Source organism: Carcharhinus amblyrhynchos, chromosome 29, assembly GCF_965287045.1.
Source record: "Carcharhinus amblyrhynchos chromosome 29, sCarAmb.v2.hapA, whole genome shotgun sequence".
Lineage (NCBI taxonomy): Eukaryota > Metazoa > Chordata > Chondrichthyes > Carcharhiniformes > Carcharhinidae > Carcharhinus > Carcharhinus amblyrhynchos.
Window position 1 is genome coordinate 28,754,952 of NC_137352.1, and position 21,136 is coordinate 28,776,087.

General features: G+C 41.2%; 1 protein-coding gene across 1 annotated transcript in view; it reads right to left on the minus strand.

The window, feature by feature from the left end:
- Positions 1-549: 549 nt before the first annotated feature.
- LOC145359884 (V-set and immunoglobulin domain-containing protein 2-like) overlaps positions 550-21,136 on the minus strand; it is a 34,934-nt gene continuing 14,347 nt past the window's right edge. The window contains exons 3-7 of the mRNA XM_080214710.1: positions 20,313-20,520; positions 13,819-13,980; positions 10,286-10,405; positions 6,991-7,129; positions 550-1,148 (exon numbers count right to left, since the gene is read on the minus strand). Coding sequence (XP_080070836.1) covers positions 1,034-1,148; positions 6,991-7,129; positions 10,286-10,405; positions 13,819-13,980; positions 20,313-20,520 — 744 coding nt within the window. The 3' untranslated portion in view covers positions 550-1,033. The remainder of the gene's footprint in view (positions 1,149-6,990; positions 7,130-10,285; positions 10,406-13,818; positions 13,981-20,312; positions 20,521-21,136) is intronic.

A 21,136-nucleotide genomic window follows, 5' to 3' on the forward strand; every position in this document is an offset into this window, starting at 1 on the left:
CTCCCCTGGGAACATCCTCATTATCAGTTGACAGCAGTTTGTCAGAAACAAGGCCTCCCACTTTTTCAGAGAAGCATAACTAAGGGAGGCTAACAAGTGACAGAGGAAGGAGGAGAAATCTTGCAATAAATGTGCTTCAATCATGACAATATTGTTGATTTGGATAGTAGACCTTTCCCTGGAGTCCTCACTGCTAATTAAAGGTAAAGGTAAGGTCAAGCCACCATAGTCCCAGATGACCATTGGCTGCTCTCTCCTTTGAAGGGTGAGCTGACGGGTGGTGATTTAACCTGAAGGTCACCACACCTCAGGTGAGCGGCAAGGTTGAGGAGGCAGGCCTTCCTAAATAACCTCAGCCAGTACAGGAATTGAACCCAATCTGTTGACGTTCCTTTGGATCACTGACCAACCATCCAGCTAAACCAATCCCATCACTGTTAACAAAAGAGTGAGTGATAGCACTTTCTTTCAATGTGAATCTGGTCTACTCAATCTTTAGAACGGCACCAACCCTGTTCCCCCCGCCCCCCCAAACCCCTACTCCCATCCAGGGCATGTCCAAAGTCCTTTTATGTTATAGCATTTAAATGGAATGACAATAAAACTGCATAAAAATAAAAATGGTTTATTAAGATACAATAAAAGATTGACTATCACAAATTACGTCAAAGTCTCCTGCGAAATGCTCCAATTTGCAAACCTACTGGGAACTAAAGCTAAGGTGTCCATTCCCTGAAGAGAATTTAGTTCCTAAGGCTATCCAATTAACAGTTCCATTTCAAAATAGTGAGCCTAATAATAGGTAAGTTTTTAAACTTAATTGCTTCTCCAGTTTCAGTGATCTCCACCTGGAAGGGACTGATTGTCTATGGATTTACAGGCAGTAAAACTCAGCTTGGTATAATAATGTCAACTTGCAGCAAATTGCTTTGGTAGCACACAGCCAACAATTGTAAAAGGACAAGAAGTTTTTTTTAGAACTTCAACCTCTTCAGTCCTTAATTTTGTGCAGCAATTGAGATTTGAGTGGGGTTTAGACAACAATATTATATTTTGAGTTCATGCTGTTTGAGTTGGTTTCCCGACTGTGTACAGATGATGCCAGTAGATTAGAGTTTGCTTCTTTACCAGGAGCCACCGCATCCTCTCTGAAAACAACATATTATACCATTAAAAAGTTGTAAATACCAAATAGTTCAATACCAATGTTGAAGGATACATTGTATTTTATCTGTGGATTCAGAGTCAGCCATTTAATTGAATAGTTCATGAAAGAAAAGTTGAAATGTTTGTTGACATCAATTAATCTCATGGATAAAAAACTGCAGCAGGCGACGGTGCAGAGGGACCTCGGGGTCCTTGTGCATGAGTCGCAAAAACCCAGCTTGCAGGTGCAGCAGGTGGTCAGGAAGGCGAATGGGATGCTGGCCTTCATAGCGAGGGGGATTGAATATAAAAGTAGGGAGGTCTTGCTGCAGCTGTATAGGGCATTGGTGAGGCCGCAGCTGGAGTACTGTGTGCAGTTTTGGGCGCCGCACCTGCGCAAGGATATTTTGGCCCTGGAGGGAGTGCAGAGGAGGTTTACTAGGCTGATACCGGAGTTGAGGGGATTGAGCTATGAGGAGAGGCTGAATAAACTAGGCTTGTACTCATTAGAGTTTAGAAGAATGAGGGGAGATCTCATTGAGACGTATAAGATGATGAATGGGATGGATAGGATAGAGGTGGAGAGACTCTTCCCGCTCAAAAAAGACAGTAGGACTAGGGGGCACAGCCTCAAGATAAAGGGGGGGCGGTTTAGAACGGAGTTGAGGAGGAACTTCTTCACTCAAAGGGTGGTGAATCTCTGGAATTCTCTGCCCGTTGAAGTGGTGGAGGCTGCCTCGCTAAATATTTTTAAGAAGCGGGTTGATGGGTTCTTGATAGGAGAGGGGATTAAGGGTTATGGGGAGAGGGCGGGAAAGTGGAACTGAGCCACAACAGATCAGCCATGATCTTATTGAATGGCGAGGCAGGCTCGAAGGGCTAGATGGCCTACTCCTGCTCCTATTTCTTATGTTCTTATGTTCTTATAAAGTTCAGCCTTCACCATCATTCCCAGACATTCATTATTCCATGTAACATATTAATTAAGATCTCCATGTGAATGAAAATAATTTGGAGACAGATGGGTAGCTGTAAGCTAACAACCTGCCTTCAGACTGTGAAGCATAAACCAGAGGACACAAGTTTAAAATTAAATGTTTTGATAGAATTAAATGCAAGAAAGGGCTCTGACATTAAAGGAACAAACTGCCAACAAAAGGTAACTCAGGCTACAATAATTTTTTTTCCCTTTATTCTTTCATGGGATGTGGCCAGCATTTATTGCCGATCCCAAATTGTCCATGAACTGAGTGGTTTTCCAGGCCATTTTAGATGGCAGTTAAGAGTCAACCACGTTGTTCTGGAGCCATATGCAAGCCAGATCAGGTAAAGATGGCAGATTTCCTTTCCAAAAGTGAACCAGATGGGATTTTAGAACAATTGATTGTTTCATAGTCATGTACTGAGATTTGCTTTATATTTCAGATTTTATGAATTGAATTTAAATTCCACCAGCTGCCCTAGTGGGATCAAACCCATGTTCCCAGGGGATTGGCTTGCATCTCCGTATTATTAATTTAGTGACATTGCCTAATTAGAACCTTAAAATAATTAGAATCTTAGAATGATGCAGCACAGATGGCCATTTACCCCATCACATCTATGCCCAGTCTTTGAAACAGCTATCCAATTCAGGGGAAGTGATGGCAGAGTGGTTTGTCACTGGAGTAGTAATCCAGAGAAATACTCTGGGGACCTGGATTCAAATCCTGCCATGAAAGATGGTGCAATTTGAACTCAATGAAAAAATTAGGAATTAAAAATTCTAATGATAACCATGTCATAAAAACTGGTTCACTCTGCTGATCTGGCCTACTTGTGACTCCAGGTCCACAGCAATGTGGCTGACTCATAACTGCCCTCTGAAATGATCCAGCAAACCACTCAGCTCAAGGGCATTTGGGATGGGCAACAAATGCTGGCCTTGCCAGTGATGCCCACATCCCATGAATGAATGAAAAACAGTAGTTCCACGTGATCTATAAATTTTCTCCCTTCAGATTCATATCCAATTCCTTGATACCACTGAATCTGGTTTTACCACATATTTGGGAATTTCATTCCATATTACAAATCATTGCATACAAAATGGCTTATGTCACCTCTGTTCTATCACTTATTATCTTATAATTGTGTATTCCGAGCCCCAGCCTGTAGCCACTTGAAATAGTCACTCCTCATTTACTCCATTCAAGATTTTGAACACACCTATCAAATTTCCTCTGTTTAACCTTCTCTGCTGTTTCAGAAAACAACCTCAGCTTCTCCAGTCTCTCCAAATAGCCCCTCTTCTTCGGAATCATTCTAGTGAACTTCTGCTATCCTTCTCTAAAGCCTTGACATCCTTCCAAAAATACAGCACCTAGATTTGAATACAACACTCCAGCTGAGCTCTAACCAGTATTTTACAAAGGTATTAACATAACCTTCTTGCTTTTGTACAGAAAGGCTTCTATTTATAAAGGTATGGATCCCATGTGTTTTGTTTTTAATAGCCTTATCAACTTTTCCTGCCACCTTCAAAGGTTTATGTACACACACTCACAGGTCTCTCTGTTACTGCGTCCCATTTAAAATTGTGTACTTTAGCACTTATTGCCTCTCCTCATTCTTCCTAACAAAATGTACCACTTTATATTTCTCTGCATTAAAACTGATCTGCCATTTCACCACCTATGTCTTATTCTTGAATCCTGCTATCATCCTTCTTCCTACTACACTTAGACAATCCTAATACTACCAGGCAAATTCATCACGGTTCTATGAAAGGGAAATTAGTTTTCACCAAGTACTGGGAAAACTAATGGGCCTAAAGGCTATCAAGTCCCATGAACATGATAGCCTCTGAGGTCCTTAACAGAGGTGGCTGCAGAGATAGTAGTGCATTGGTAATCTTCCAAAATTCCTTAGATTCCAGAGATTGGAAAGCAGCAAATATAACACCATTATTCAAAAAGGAGTGAGACAAAAAGCAGGAAATAGGCCAGTTAGCCTAACACATATCACACAGAAAATGCTAGAATTTGATTTATTATTGTCACATGTATTTGGATACAGTGAAAAGAAGGAAAGAAGAGAGTGCAGAATATAGTGTTACAGTCACACCTAGGGCATAGAAAAAGATCAGCTTACTATATAGTAGGTCCATTCAAAAGCCTGATGGCAGCAGGGAAGAAGCTGTTCTTGAGTTGGCTAATTTATTATTAAGAAGGTAGTAACATGACATTTAGAAAATCATAATACTACCAGGCAGGTGCATTATGGTTCTGTGCAAGTGAAATTGTATTTGACACATTTATTAGCATTCACTGAGGAAATAATACGCAGGTGGATAAAAGGGAACCAGTAAAAATAGTGCATTTGGATTTCCAAAAGTCACTTGATAAGATATCACATGAAAGGTTATGGAACAAGAGTCATGGTGTTGGAGGTGATGTAGACAGAGATTTGGCTAACTAACAAGAAACATAGTCAAGATGAATAGATCATTTTCAGATTGACAAACTATGGTGGAGTGCTTCAAGGATCAGTGCTGGAGCCTCAACTGTTTACTATGTATAACGACTTGAATGAATGAACTGACTGTCATCAAATTTTCTGATGATGCCAAGATAGATAGGAAATCTACCTGTACCTCTAATGAAGAGTCATCCAAACTTGAGACATTGGCTGGAATTTCACCATCCCTCCTTCCATGGGAGTCAGAGCGGGCGAGGAGCGGACCATGGAAAGGTCCATTAACCTTGGGTGGGATCTTATGGTTTTGGGATGAGCAAGGTCATAAAATTCCACCCATTACCTCTGTTTTCTCTCCACAGATGCTGTCAGACCTGCTGAAATTTTCCAGCATTTTCTGTTTTTACCATTTATATAGATGATCTGGAGGAGGAGGCTGACTGTAGGGTGACGAAATTTGCTGATGACACAAAGATGAGTGGAAAAGCAAATTGTGCGGAGGGTGTGGAAAGTCTGCAGAGAGATCTGGATAGGCTGAGCGAGTGGGCGAGGACCTGGCAGATGGAGTACAATGTTAGCAAGTGTGAGGTTATCCACTTTGACAGAAACAATAGTAGGAGGGATTACTATTTAAAGGGCGAAAAGCTACAGCATGCTACGGTGCAGAGGGACCTGGGGGTCCTTGTGCATGAGTCGCGAAAACCCAGTCTGCAGGTGCAGCAGGTGATCAAGAAGGTGAATGGAATGCTGGCCTTTATAGCGAAGGGGATAGAATATAAAAGTAGGGAGGTCTTGCTGCAACTGTACAGGGCACTGGTGAGGCCGCAGCTGGAGTACTGTGTGCAGTTTTGGTCACCGCACTTGCGCAAGGATATTTTGGCCTTGGAGGGAGTGCAGAGGAGGTTCACTAGGCTGATACTGGAGATGAGGGGGTTGGACTATGAAGAGAGACTCAATAGACTGGGTCTGTACTGGTTGGAGTTTAGAAGGATGAGGGGGGATCTTATAGAGATGTATAAGATAATGAAAGGGATGGATAGGGAAGAGGTAGAGAGATTCTTCCTGCTCAGAAAGGACAGCAGGACTAGAGGGCACAGCCTCAAGATAAGGGGGGGGAGGTGCAGTTTAGAATGGAGTTGAGGAGGAACTTCTTCACTCAAAGGGTGGTGAATCTCTGGAATTCTCTGCCCGTTGAAGTGGTGGAGGCTACCTCGCTAAATATATTTAAGTCACAGGTAGATAGGTTTTTGACAGACAAGGGAATTAAGGGTTATGGGGAGAAAGCCGGAAAGTGGAACTGATCCACTTTAGATCAGCCATGATCTTATTGAATGGCGGGCAGGCTCGAAGGGCTAGATGGCCTACTCCTGCTCCTAGTTCTTATGTTCTTATGTTTTTGTGTAGGCAGGAAACCAAGTTTTGAGGATGCAATGATTATGCAAAGGATGTAGATAATTTGAGTGGCCATAAATTTGGCAGCTGGAGTATAACGTGGGAAAATGTGAATTGTTTCACTTTGGCAGGAAGAATGGAAAAGCAGAATATTATTTAAATGGAAAGATAATGCAGAATATTGTGGTTTAGAGGGGGTCCTTGTACATGCATCACAAACACGTAGCATGCAAGTGCAACAAAAAATTAAGAGGGCAAGTGTATACTGGCCATTATTGCAAAAGGGATAGGGTATAAAGAGTAGGCAGCCTTTGTTGCAACTTTGTAGAGCATTGATGAGACGCCAAGAGAAATATGTACAGCTTTGATCTCTTTTCTTAAGAAGTACATAGTTGTATTGGAAGCAGTTCAGAAAGGGTTCACCAGTCTGATTCCTGGGATGAAGAGGTGCATCTTATAGGGAAAGGTTGAGCAGTTTGAGCCTATATTAATCAAAGTTTAGAAGAATGAGAGATGATCATATTGAGACATGGAAGATTCTGAGGAAGCTTAACAGCTTAGTTGCTGAAAGGATATTTCCCCTTATAGGGGAAGCTACAAGTAGGAGGCTGCAGTTTAAAATAAGAGATCTCCCATTTAAGACAGAGATAGAAGGTATTTCTTCTCTCATAGGATCTTTGAATTCTGTTCCTTAATTTATTTCTCCTTCTGCATCTAATTTGACCCTAATTCATCTTGTTTCCTTCTCTGTCATTTATTTAGCAAGATCCAAGGTGACCAGTTGACCTTACCATTGCTATCAGCTCACTCTTCCTACAATTGGTGGTGTAAACTAATATTGAGCTGAATGTGAGGGAAAATAGTCACCTCACGGAGAACACTGAGATTGCTTCCGCATCTTATGGCCCAATATACAGATGAAACTGGAGTCCCAGAAGTGACAGATTTCCTATTCCCTGGTCCAGAAATATTGAGGCCAACTATAAATATCCAAACCTCAGTTCATATCCAGTTACAGGAACCTTGGAATTCTTCTTTCGTTGGTGAAGTAAGTGGTATGCAACAACTGCAATCAGAATCAGACCCACAAGGGTTCCAATCACAGCTCCGACAATCACTCCAGCTTCGTTGCTGACTGTAAAAGAGGAAGAAAGATCACATACAAAATTCATTGATACTCGAAGGAACAACTAACCAAAACGTTGTATCTGGCTAAGATCCAACTCAAGCTGATAAGATGGATATTATCTCTCTCTTGCAGCTGTATGAGTAGTTTTAGTAGTCGTAATCGAGTAGCTCAGAGCTACTTCCAGGTCAGACAGACAATTCGGTCCACTTTAAATATAGCAACACAGAGCAACTCTACTCTTCAATACAGCACCTCATTGTTTCAATTGTTTCACCTCCTTACTTTCAGATGTATTCATTAAAATTAAATTCCACCAGCTGTAGTAGGATTTGAACCCCTGTCCTCAGAGCATTGGTCTGGGCCTTTATCACTACACCACTGTTTTCTCCAAATGTGGTAGAAACTTGAATGAAAATTGAAGTCACCAGTGTGGAAGTATTGTCAGTACAAGGGATATTTTCTTCAATTGATTGCAGCATGCTCCATGAGGTGGCACAATGTTTAGCACTGCTGTTTCAGCGCCAGGGACCTGGGTTCAATTCCAGCCTTGGGTGACTGTGCGGAGTTTGCACATTCTTCCCGTGTCTGTGTGAGTTTCCTCCAGGTGCTCCAGTTTCCTTCCACATTCCAAAAATATGCAGGCTAAGTGGACTGGCCATGATAAATTGCCTTTTAATGTCCAAAAATGTGTAAGTTAGGTGAATTGGAAATAGTAAATGCACAGGATTACAGGGATAGAGTGGAATGATCTTTTGGAGAGTCATTGCAGACTTGATGGGTGAATGGCCTCATTCCTCACTGTAGGGATTCTATGGCTCCGTAAAACTCCTCTCCTGTTGGTTTTAACCCCTTGCTCTGATAGTGGCTATGTTTTGCATGTGAACACAGAACTCAAGAAACTTTTTCTTTGTAAAATTAGGGTGCTGAGGCCCTTTTGTGCTGCCTACCCTTCCTGTAAATTACAACAAGATAATTCATCAGCTCAACAGGGATTGGAAAATGAAATTAGAATCACTCCACAAAAGCAAAATAGTGTGGATGCTGAACGTCTAAAACAAAAGCAGGAAACATTGAACTCCACAGTTCGGGCAGCAGGAAAGAGAAACAAGAGTTAACATTTCAGGTCAATGATCTTGTGTCAGCTGTGACCAAATGTCTCAGTTGTTCCAATGCCATGCAACATCCATTATTCAACAACAGCATCAAATGAGCTGAAACTGAGATCTCCTCCAAAAGTAAGATTATTCTTTGTAAAACATTCCCTCGAACAACTTTAAACTCACAACACTTGCATTTCCATGGATTCTGGACTAACCATACTAACAGAAATGAAAGCATTGAAGAACTCCCAGGTCAGATAAATACAAATGATATGTCATACAGGTCACTCTTTAGATTATCATCTTTTGCTCATTCATAGGACATGGGCATTGCTGCCTGGCCAGCATTTATTGTCCATCCATTGTTGCCCTTGAGAAGGTGGTGGTGAACTATTTTCTTGAAACACTGCAGTCTACATGCTGTGGGTTGATCCATAATGCCACTGGGGAGGGAATTCCAGGATTTTGATCCATCAACTGCAAAGGAATGGCAATATATTTCCAAGTCAGAATGGTGAGGGGCTAGGAGGGAACTTGCAGGTGGTGGCTTTCCCATTATCTGCTGTCCTTGTCTTAGATGGAAGTGGATGTGGAAGATGCTGTCTAAGAATCTTTAGTGTATTTCTACAGTGCATCCTGTAGATGGTACACACTGCTGCTACTGAGCATCGTTGGTGGATGGAGTGGATGTGATGCCAACTAAGTGGGCAGCTTTTTCCAGGATAGTGACATTCTTCCTGAGTGTTGTTGGAGCTGCACTCATCCAGTCCATCATATTCCTGACTTGTGCCTTGTAGATGGTGGACAGACTTTGGGAAGTCAGGAGGTGAGTTACTCGCCGCATTATTTCTAGCTTCTGACCTGTTCTTATAACCACTGTGTTTATTTGGCAAATCCAGTTGAGTTTCTGGTCAATGGTAACGCCAAGGATGTTGACAGTGGGGGATTCACAGTAGGTGATGGTTATACCATTGAATGTCAAGGGGAGTGGGTGGTTTGATTATCTCTTATTGGTGATGATCATTGTTTGGTATTGTGTGATGCGAATGTTGGTTGCAATTTGTCAGCCCAAGCTTGGATATTGTCCGGATATTGTTGCATTTGAACATGGACTGCTTCAGTACCTGAGGAGTTGTGAATAGTGGTGAACATTGTGCAATTGTCGGTGAACATCCCCATTATGCCAAAACCTATCTTTACCTAGTCTCATGAAGCAATCTTTACTGGACCAATATGACATTTCTATTTCTGCCACTGTCTGTCACATTCTAAGTGAGATTGGCCATGAAATCAATTACAGGCAGTGTTGTTCACTGTTCATTGGCAGTCAGTAGTGACTAGATTTTTATAACATGGGCTATAATTAGCCATAAGCAAGTGGACTACCTTTCACTTGTATTACAGTAGATTCAAATCTCAGAAGTGAAAGGACAGTTTTCTAATTCTCAGCACCAGCTATTCAAAATCTGCTACAACTAAACACTTATGCTTCACAGTGGTATGACTTTAGGTGTTAGACTCTAGTCAGCTACAGGTGCAATAAAATCCTATCCTATAGGCTCTCTGTACCCTTTCACAAGTTGGTTCTAATCATGCAGACAATCTCAAATGGTGTTGCGTTCTAAATGAATTAATAATAGAGATAAGAACTCTAGTTCATTGGCAGCTGTGACATCATCAAACCAGTTTCGGCAGAGTTTCTCTTTTAGTAAAAACAATGCAAAAAATAATTTTCAAACACATGATGATTACAAATTCAATATATCTGGTGAATTGATGAATTAACACCATATCATCATGTCTATGTTTTAATTGTCAAAGTTCTTTTTCCCTCAATTTGCTAATTCTCTGCTGAATCTCACCCACGCCATTCGCAAGATGCCACAGGGCTGTGAAGTCTTGTTTCCCAAAAAAGAGCAAAAAAAAATGACGGTTATATTGCATACTGAAAGATAGCTCTATGCCATCTGTTTGCTGTGGCATTTGCTCCAAACTATATTTAGGGCTATTTTTTCTGAAAGTATTATGACGCTCAACTCCAACAGAAGAAATCGATCCTTGCCTGTGACTGTGAGAACCAGGTGACATGACTGTTCCCCAAGGACGTTAGATGCCACACATTCGTAGGTTCCTGAATGTTCCATCGTCAGGTTCCTCAGAAATAGAGATCCTTTATTGGAATCTACAGTAATGGAAGAGAAGAAATGATTCTAAGCATCTTGAGTTTTACTTCAATCAAAGAGGTTTCAGATGAAGGGATAAAGATCTGTCACTACAGTAGCAAATCACCAAAACACAACCTAGTGATCCCAACAGCAACAGGACTAAACCATTAGACTCCCACTCAAAACACTTATTGGTTTCAGTCATGCAATGTTGGAGTCTTGCTGGCAACTTACTTTGCCGACATTTGAACTTTAAAGGGAGAAAAACCATATGAAACATACTAAAAGGTTCAGAACAAAATATTAGTATTGTTGTGGATACCTCAATAACTCTACAAAATGATGGAATTCCACATGTTGCAGCAACTAACACAGAAATGCGAACTCTAATTTCTACCTTCTAAATCTATGAATCTATGTCCCGCTTCATAGGTACCAGTTGTCTTTGGCTACCATTAGTTTGATTGATGTGTTTGCCTTTGAATGTTAGCTGCTTTTTATGTACTGTTAGATGGAGAAAAAATAAGGGGAGATTATGGCATCATGATAATGTCACTGGACCAGTAATCCAAAAGCCCAGGTTTATGCTCAGGGGCACAGGTTCAAATCCCAGCATTGCAGATAGTGGAATGTAAATTCAGTTCATTAATAATTTCAATCTCTTAAGTTAAAAAAATCTGGAATGGAAAGCTGGTCAATAATAACTGACCATGAAACTATCACTGATTTTTGTAAAAATCCAACTGGTTCACTAACCTTAAGGAAGAAAATCTGCTGACTGTATCTAGTCTGATCAATATGTGCCTCTAGATCCACAGTGATGTGGTTGACTCTTAACTGCCTTCTGAAATGGTTTAGCAAGCTACTTAGTTCAAGAACAATTAAAGATGGGCAACAGATTTTGGCCTTGACAGTGACATCCACACCCCAGGAAAAAAAACTAAAAACCTCTCGGGTGTCACACCCTGGCATTTAAAAGAAGAAAGGAAAGCTAGTCTAATTAATGGAAGATTTTCTGGCCCACACCCACCATTGGGAATCGTTTAAAATTTACTTCTTAATGTCACAAGTTGGCTTACATTAACACTGCAATGAAGTTACTGTGAAAATCCCTCTTGTTGCTGCACTCTGCTGCCAGTTCGGATTCACTAAAGGAGAATTTAGCATGACCAATGCACCTAACCACCACATCTTTCACACAGTGGGAGGAATCTGGAACACCTGGAGAAAACCTATGCAGACACAGGGGAGAACGTGCAAACTCCACACAGGCAGTGATCCAAGCCAGGAATCAAAACTGGGTCCCTGGCACTATGAGGCAGCAGTGCTAACCACTGTGCCGCTTTGCCGTCTGGTTCACTAATGTCTTTTCCTTCCTTTAGGGAAGGAAGTCTGCCATCTTTACTTGGCCTGAACTACATGTGACTCCAGACCCACAGCAATGTGGTTGACCTAACTGCCCTCTGAAATGGCAAGACACTCAGTAGGATTAGGATTGGGCAACATATGGTGGCCTTGCCAGCGATGCCCACATCCCATGAAACTATTCTCTAAAAAAACACTTAAATTGGCCTCTATTCCTCATGGCAGGAGAATAGAAAAATCAACCACAGTTCAGTTTTGTTTATTTATCCAGTTATGAAAAATGCTTGCCAGCTGTGGATAGAATTTGGTTAGCGGTATTGCACCCCACAGTCAAATAGCAACTCAAGTATGATGAATGTCTGCTTGGAACAACACTCTACCACAACCTGTGCCATTAGAAGTTAGGGGGAAAACAAATGAATGAAACAGTTGGGGTTGTAGGTTTTGTGAATATATTAGCAATTGACAAGGAAAAAGGTGCTATTAGTATTTTTAGCAAGAACATATCAGATAAAACTCTGCAACAGTTCTTCTTGTACAATACAGAGACACAGTTTTCCCCTTTAAATAAGTAAAAAGATTGTTCCATTGTTCTGTTGCACAGGCTTCTGATTCTACTTCAAATGGATGACATTGAACATGCCTACATGTTCAATAGGTGCTGGGTACAAATTAGCACAATCGTTTAAATTCAAAATAACTACAATGTGCTGACAGAACATTCAGTTGAATAACTGCACACCATGTGGAGAAAGGTGTGATAAGTGGAGAGATAATACACTCATCTTTACATTTGGCTGTCCAAAGAACACAAATAAATGAAAAGAAACATTTGTGCTTACACAGCATCTTAATCGCTATTAAAATATCTCAAGCACCTTACACAATGACATTTTTGAAGTGCAACACAGACATTACTTTCCCATGGGTGTAAGGGAGGAATATTCATAGAATCCTTACAGAAATAGGCCATTTGGCCCATCGAGCTTGCATCAACAACAATCCTACCCAGGACCTATCCCCATAACCCCATGTATTTACCGTGCCAAGCTCCCTGACACTAAGGGGCAATTTAGCATGGCCAATCCATCTAACACATATATTTTTGGACTAGGGAGGAAACCAATGCACCCGAAGGAAACCCATGCAGACATGGGGAGAATGTGCAAATTCCACACAGATAGCCACCCAAGGCCCAAATTGAACCTGGGTCCTTGGCGCTGTGAGGCTGCAGTGCTAACTCACCATACTGAATATTGGTTAGATTACATCAGAATGAAGAGCCACAATCCTGGAATGGTGAGGGGGAGGGCATAATTTTAATTAACCAGCGCAGTGGGATCAGATTGGCCAGGAATTCACACACAACCCAATTTTATTTTCAATTCAAGCTGGCAAGCAGACTCAGGTAGTAGTGGGATTGAATGAACACTGGGATCAAAAAATAGCAAGAAGAGCAGAGAAGTAGGGAATATGAAGGAGAGGGAAAGTGAAAGATAAGAATTGGGATAAGAAAAAGGAAAGAGAAAAGAGAGGGACAGGGAATAAGAAAGGCAGTGACGAAGAAGGAATGGTTGACAGTGAAGCAGAAGAAAATGTAGAAGTAGGCAAAGGGAATAAATGGATATTCCTGAATTGAGAGCAATGACTTGAGGGGGCGGGGAAGAGGAGAGAAACAGGGATCAATCATTTCTGAGTGTGGAAGTAAGGAAAGTTCCAGAACTAACTGAGTGGGAATCAAGGTAGAAAAACACCAGTTGAATTGGGGTGGAGGGGGTTGAGGGGGGTGGGGTGGGGGGGTGCGGTTGAAGTATAAAATGTGAAAGTTGAAGGGAAAATGCCTCTTGGGAGTTGGATGGGCAACAGGTTTGAGTGTCTCAGTGAGAAGTCTGTGGCGAATACTGTCTTTGTGAACTGGTTGAAGGAGAGTGACTGTTGGGAGTAATTTTAGCTAAATAATAAGCTGGTCGTGAAGATGTGACACTCACTACATAGGCACAATTTCTTTCTACTAGAGTTGAGAATTCATTAAGTTCTCCATGATGAGGGACAGCATCCAACATACCTTGTTTCATGACTCTTGATGAAGATTTCACTGAGTCAGGGTTAACCTCTGACCATATGTACTGAGGCATTGGCCGACCCTCTGCCGATTTGCACAGCAATGTCACATTGTTCCCAATGTATGGTTTACCAATCACTACACACTCTGGAATGGATGGTGGCACTGTCCAATGAGAAAGAAGTGGCACATATCAATATCACAAACTAAAGATATTTGAGGACTTAATAATGAATTGATACAGCAAATACTGTAAAGTTGATTAATGGGATAACAGAAAGACAGAAGTCTTAAGGGATCAAGGCACAGGAAATGGTATGTTGTCAATTACCTTGCTCCTGACCAATCTGAACCTTTGTTCCCATTGTTGGACTTCAGTGTCCCATCATTTGCCTTCACCATACACAAAGAATAAACCATGTGTTCTAAAGGAGGGCAGCTGCATACTTTCCCTCCAATTAGTAACCCACTAGTGATTTTTTTTTTCTCAGTGAGTCCCCAGAGGTTTTGTTAGCAGCTCAACAATTAAGAAAGGGCAGACATTTATAAGTACAACTGGAAATTTTCAACTGATATATAGTGGAACAGAATTCACACTCAGTTGTAGCAATCAGGGGATCTTTCGGGTATTGCAGCAATCAGGACTTTACAGGAAACCATGGTGCTACAGGAATCTAGGAATTATACAAATATATGTACGATGAGCAGGAGTAGGCCACTTGGCTCTTTGAGCCTGGTCTATCATTCAATAAGATCCTGGCCAACCTGATTGTCATCTCAGCCCCATTTTCTGGCCTACTCTAATAACCTTTCACCCTCTTGTGAATAAACAATCTATTCAGCCCTGTCATAAAACTATTCAAAGACTTTGCTTCAACTGCCTTTTGAGGAAGAGAGTTCCAAAGACTCACAACTCTCAAAGAAAGAAAGAAATTCTGTCTTAAATGAGCAACCACTTATTTTTAAACCATGATCCCTAGTTCTAGACTCCTTCATAAGTGGAAACACCCTCTCCACATCCACCCTGTCTAGACCCCTCAGGATCTTAAAGGTTTCAATCAAGTCGCCTCTACCTGAACATAGACTGGGACAGTGGCAGGCTAAAAGGCTGAGCGGGGCAAAAAGTTCCTAGATCGTGTTCATGAAAGTTTTGTGAAGCAGAATGTGTCTAGCCCAACAATAAAGGATACACTGTTGGACCTAGTTCTTGGAAATGTGTTAGGCCAATTAGATCAAGGCCGGAATTTTACTATCTTGCCTGACCCAGAATTAGGGTGGGCAAGACTCGCAGAATGGCATTCTCTGTTGGCATCGGGCAGGATCTTACAAGTGTCAGGAGGGCGAGGCAGTGAAATTCTGGCTCAAGTGTCAGTGGGGAAACATTTAGGAGACAGTGATCATTGTATTGTAAAGTTTGGGATGATGGTAGAAAAGGATAATAGGCAATCCAGAGTGAAAATGATTTACTGGGGAGAGCCGACTTCATTGTGGCAAGAATTGAGCTGGGCTGATTAGACTAGAATGAAAAAATTGTGGGAGAAACTACAACTGAAGAATGGGCTACCTTCAAAATAGAAATAGTCTGGACAAAATCCAGCTATATTTCCTTAAAACGGAAAGATAGGGCAAACAAATCCAGAGCTCACTGGATGAAAAATGAATTCAAAATTAAGATAAGGAGGAATAAATGTGCTTGTGACAGGTAGAAATAGAGTTGAAAACCAAGGTGAATACAGAAGACTCAGAGGTGAGGTGAAAAAGTACTTTAGAGAAGCAAAAAGGGACTATGAGAACAGGCTGGCAGCCTGCATTAAAGGGGAATCCCAAAGCCTTCTATAAGTCTATAAATAGTAAAAGGCTGGTCAAAAAAATAGGGCCAAAAGGAAACTTTATACATGGAGGCTTGCAGTATAGCTGAGGTATTAAATGAATATTCTGCATCCATCTTTAACAAGGAGGTAACTGCTACCCAGAGAACGATGACAGAGGAGGAAACTCTGGCCCTAGAACGGCACTAAATTGAAAAGGAGGGAATGCTGAATAGACTAGTTGGTATTGCAAATTAACAAAGCACCAGAACTAAATAAGATGCATCCAAAGATATTAGAGGAAGTGAGACTGGATGTTCTTCCAGTCTTCTCTAGACTCGGGGAAGATACCAGAGGCATGGAGAATGCAAATGCCACATCCTTGTTCAAAATAGGCTGTAAGGATAGCCCAGCAATTACAGGCCAGTCAGTTCAACATCAGAAGTAAGCAAGATTCTAGAAACAATTATTTGGGATAGAATTAGTAGAAATGGAAAAACGTAGCTTGGATAGGAAGAGCTAGCATGGATTTCTAAAGGGGGAGTCATATTCAACCAACTTGGAATTTTTTGAGGAGGTAACAAAGGGTTGATTAGGGTAATGCTGTTGATGTGATATGCATGGACTTTCAAAAGATATTTGATATAGTTCCACACAACAGACCTACAAGAAAAGTTATAGCTCTTTGAATAAAAGAAACAGTAGCAACATGGACACAAAATTAGCTGAATAACAGGAAGCAGAGAATAATGGTCAATGGATATTATTCGGGCTGGAGAAAGTTTTATAGCAGTGTTCCCCAGAACACTGGTATTGGGTATTGGGACCCTTGCTTCTCCCAATAGATATTAATGATCTAGATATTGGTGTGTAGGAGACGAATTCAAAATTTGCAGATGGTACAAATTTGGAACTTTTGTAAACTATAAAGAGGACAGTGTAGAATTTTAAAAGGATGTATTTGATGGAGTGGGCCGATAGGTGGCAGATGAAGTTCGGCATAGAGAAGTTTGTGGTGATGCATTTGGTAGGAAGAACATAGAGACAATAGAAAATAAAGGGTAATGTTATTAAGGGGTACAGGAGCAGAGGGATCTGGGTGTATTTATGCACAGATCATTGAAGATGGTGGGACAGGTAGAGAGAGCAGTTAATACGGCATATAGTATTCTGGACTTTATTAATAGGGACATTGAGTACAAGAGCATGGAGGTTATGCCAAACTTGTACAAGACATTAGTTGGACCTCAGCTGGAATATTGTGTACAGTTCTGGATGCCAGGCTCTAAGGAGGATGTGAACAGATTGGAGAGAGTGCAGAAGAGGTTTACAAAAAAGGTTCCAAAACGGAACTTCAGTTATGAGGATAGCATGCAGAGGGTTAGACTGTTCTTGCAGAGAAGAAGGCAAAGAGGAGATTTGATAGAGAAATTTAAAACCATGAGAGGGATGGACAGAGTAGATAGGGAGAATCTGTTCCCACTCCTAAAACAATCAAAAATGAGGGGGCAAAGATTTAAAGTGATTTGCAAAAGAAGGAAATGTGATGTGAGAATAAACCTTTTCATACAATGAATGTTTCGGATCCTGAATGCACTACCTAGAAGTGTGGTGGAGACAGGTTCATTGAGGCATTCGAAAGGGCATTAGCTGATTACTTGACTGGAAGTAATGTGCAGGGGTACAGGGAAAAAGGCAAAAGAATGGCACTAAGTCATGATGCTCCTTTGAAGAGCTGGTGCAGACATGATAGGCCAAATGGCCTCCTTCTGCTCCATAATTTTGTGATTCTTACAAGTCTAACCTGTGTAACCTTTCCTCATAAGACAATCCTTCCATTCCTGCACTGTTTCTAACGCATATATATCTTTCAATTGATAACTGTGCAGTATAGATACTAAGCATCAAGTCCTCTGGCTGTTCACTATCACAGTAAAAAGTCTGACAACACCAGGTTTAAGTCCAACCGATTTATTTGATGGTACACTCACTAGCTTTCGGGTTAGTCCCTTCGTCAGGTGAATGGAGAGTTCTGTCCTCAGACAGAGCATATAAAGCACAGACAGTTTACAGTTTTATACGCTCTGTCTGAGGCCAGAACTCTCCATTCACCTGACAAAGGGACTAACCCGAAAGCTAGTAAGTGTACTATCAAATAAATCGGTTGGACTTAAACCTGGTGTTATCAGACTTTTTACTGTGTTTACCCCAGTCCAACGCCGGTTTATCCACATCATGTTCACTATCAGCCAGGAAATAATATGTGCCTGAGACGGAGACTAAAAAGGAATTATAAAAATCACTGAATGCAATTATAACTTCAACATTTCTTCCTACTAACTTCTCAGTTATAGTCACCCAGGGAGCTGTCAAAATAATTTTATTACAAAATTATATATTAGATAAATATATATTTATAAAGCTAACAATAACAACAATGTTGGAAAGTCCCTGCTATTTTACACTCCTTTCTGATTAAACCTCAGTAATCTATTTATTAAAGGCTAATTCTTATAGTCATTCTATTGAAGTATTGAATTTTCCTGTCTTCTTTCCTTTGGGTCTGAAAATTGAAGCACAGAAGGACACCATTTGGCCTATCATGTTTGTCTTAGCTCCCTGCAAAAGGAACTCATCTAGTCCCACTGTCTTGCTCATACACAAAAACAGAAAATGCTGGAAAATCTCAGTAGACCTGACAGCATTAGAGAGAATAGAGCCAGCTCTGACAAAGGGTAATCGAGACTTGAATCATTGGCTGTATTCTCTCTCCACACATGCTGTCAGACCTGCTAAGATTTTCCAGCATCCTCAGTATTTTGCCTTTATTTCACTCTTAAACTGTTGTTTGTTCTTTCTCTTCCTCCACCTAGTGGTACACAAGGCAGATTTTTATCTTTTCCCACAACTAGTTTTTTTCCTGGAATCGGTTGCTCGTCTGTCTCAAGGGGCTTATAGCTGGAGAGGTACCACTCCATCTCAAGCACAACTGACCAGGAGTGTCTCCCACTCCTCCTGCCTGTCACTGACGTGTGTTGGAAGGATTTTACAGTTGATACTCAACCTATTGACTGTGTTATAAACGCACCTTCCTTGGCCATCAAGTCCTGAGGTAAGACTGTAAAGTTTATTCATTGGTCACAAGTAGGCTTACATTAAAGCTGCAATGAAGTTACTGTGAAATTTCCCTCTTTGTCACATCCTGGTGCCCGTTTGGGTCAATGCATCTAATCAGCATGTCTTTTGACTGTGGAAGACGACCTGACCACCAGGCGGAAACCCACACAAACACAGGGAGAACATCCAGACTCTGCACTCCCGGATCAAACCCGGGTCTCTGGCACTGTGAGGCAGCAGTGCTAACCATCGTGCCACCAACCTGCCCTTGAACCCAGAACTTCTGGCTCAGAGGAAGGGACGCTAATCACCATGCCATACCTCCAGTTATTTTCCTGGTAGTCCTGTGAACATTCTCTCTGCAGGTGGCATAGCAGGGGATACAGAAATCCCTGCTTTTTATGACTATTAAAACAAGTAGATTAGTTTAAAATAGGGACCACAGTGTGCCTTATATATACCAAAGGTATCACAATGTGCTTCACATTTTTCGTACAAAGACATTGTCTGTATAAACACATATATAGTAATTTTTGAACCAGTATTATAGATTTAAACTGTATTTTTGTGTTTTCTTGTCAGGCTTGGCCTACAAGCAATTTATCCCTTAGCATAATGGGAAATAAGTTTAATTAGACAGACCACATTCTTTTGGAACAATGAAGCATGGAGCATGGTGACCTATTATCAGGACAGGCCATGCAGCTACAAGCAACCAAAATTGTTGAAAGGAATGGAAGGGATTTAGCTTCTTGTTGTAATGAATAGCTGCAATTCAACCTTCACTGATAAAGGGACAGAAAACAGGAAGATGACTCCCTTCTTGTTCCTAAGACTGCAGGTGTTAGGGACGACCCTTGAACCTACCAGATTTGCTTAGGTAAGGTACTAGGCAATGGTGGGGGGGGGGGGGGAGAGGGGAGAACTCCTGGGTTTGGTTGACCAATGAATTCCTAATTCTGTTGGGAGGTAGAATCCTACTGGCCAATGTAAATAAAGTGTGTTAATGTAGTTGGACCATCCAGCTTGGATGACAGGTTGGGCAGGAGGATCAAATCTTCAGAAATGTATATCTGTTCTGCTCATGTTACGCAAGGTCAGAGAGAAGTTGAAATCCTTTGACTGCCTCTCTCTCTCTCTCTCTCAATGCATTGGTCAAATAAAGAACATTTGTAACTGCATACTGCCTTTCGCATGTCTTTGTGTTTATTGAGTGTGGCTGAATACAAGACTCTCCAGTGGGACACCCAGAGAAAATCCCCTGACAGGTGGTTATCCAATTCCCTTTTGAAAGCCATGGTTGAATTTGTCCCATCACACTCTCAGTGCAGTTCCAGATTCTAACCGCTCACTGCTCAAAATTATTTCTTACGTCTCCATCTGTTCTTTTCTAAATCCTCTCAGATTGATATCCTCTTTGTTAAAATTAAAGATCCATTTCACATGTTTAAGAAAAAAACTCTTTTAATTAAAAAAACCAATTAATTATTCCCAGTAGAAGGGACATGTAATGGTGCAGCGGTTACAGATTAATAAGATAACAAGCCTCAGATAATTAGTTATTCTCCTTACCTCGGACGATTAAATTGATAAATGCCTCACTAGGTCCAGTAAAATCGGGAGGATTGTTTATATCACAGGAATACCGGCCAGTGTCTGATGATCTTGTGTTTTCAATTCTAATTGATGCATCTCCATTTATTGGTTTTGGGTCAACCAGTTGGATTCGATTGGCTTGAGGTCCAAGTCTGTATGTTTTCCCATCAGCGTAGTAAAGAATCTGAGCAGATAGAATATTAGAAATTTATCTGTTGAAAAATATGAATAATAAAGCCCTCAGTTCCGTAAGTCTCAGGAGTGCCCTTGTAATATACTAGGTCATGTATCTCCTTGGCCTATCGGGTTAAAGGATCTTAACCCAGGCTTCCACTCCTAAGCAATTGCATTGCAACCAAAATCTTTCCCATTGAGTTTCCTTCGTCTTTATAAAAAGTTTCTCAGCCTCCAAGTAATAGTGTTCCATGTTAAAGTGAGCTTACGAACTCCCCTAGGATAGACACCAACTTTGTGCCTATTAAACGAGTGCTGGAGAACACTAGTTCTCCAAACTGCTAAAGCGCCCCTAAAGAAATGTTTTCATTATGACTGGATTATTCTCAGGCTGTGTCAATGCCACATCTAAAACTGAAATATTAGGAGTTTTTGATGTCATATACTCAAAGAGGCCAAGTTACCCTATCCCGTATGGTAATGTATACATCTCATCTGAGACCATGGGTAGAATTTTAACTACTGGGTTGGAGAGGTGTTGGTGGGAACAGGTTGTGGGGGGTGTGTGTGTGTCAGGGCGGGTGGAGGATTAAATCCCCGAAAGATGTCAGTGGGCAGAAAAGCTG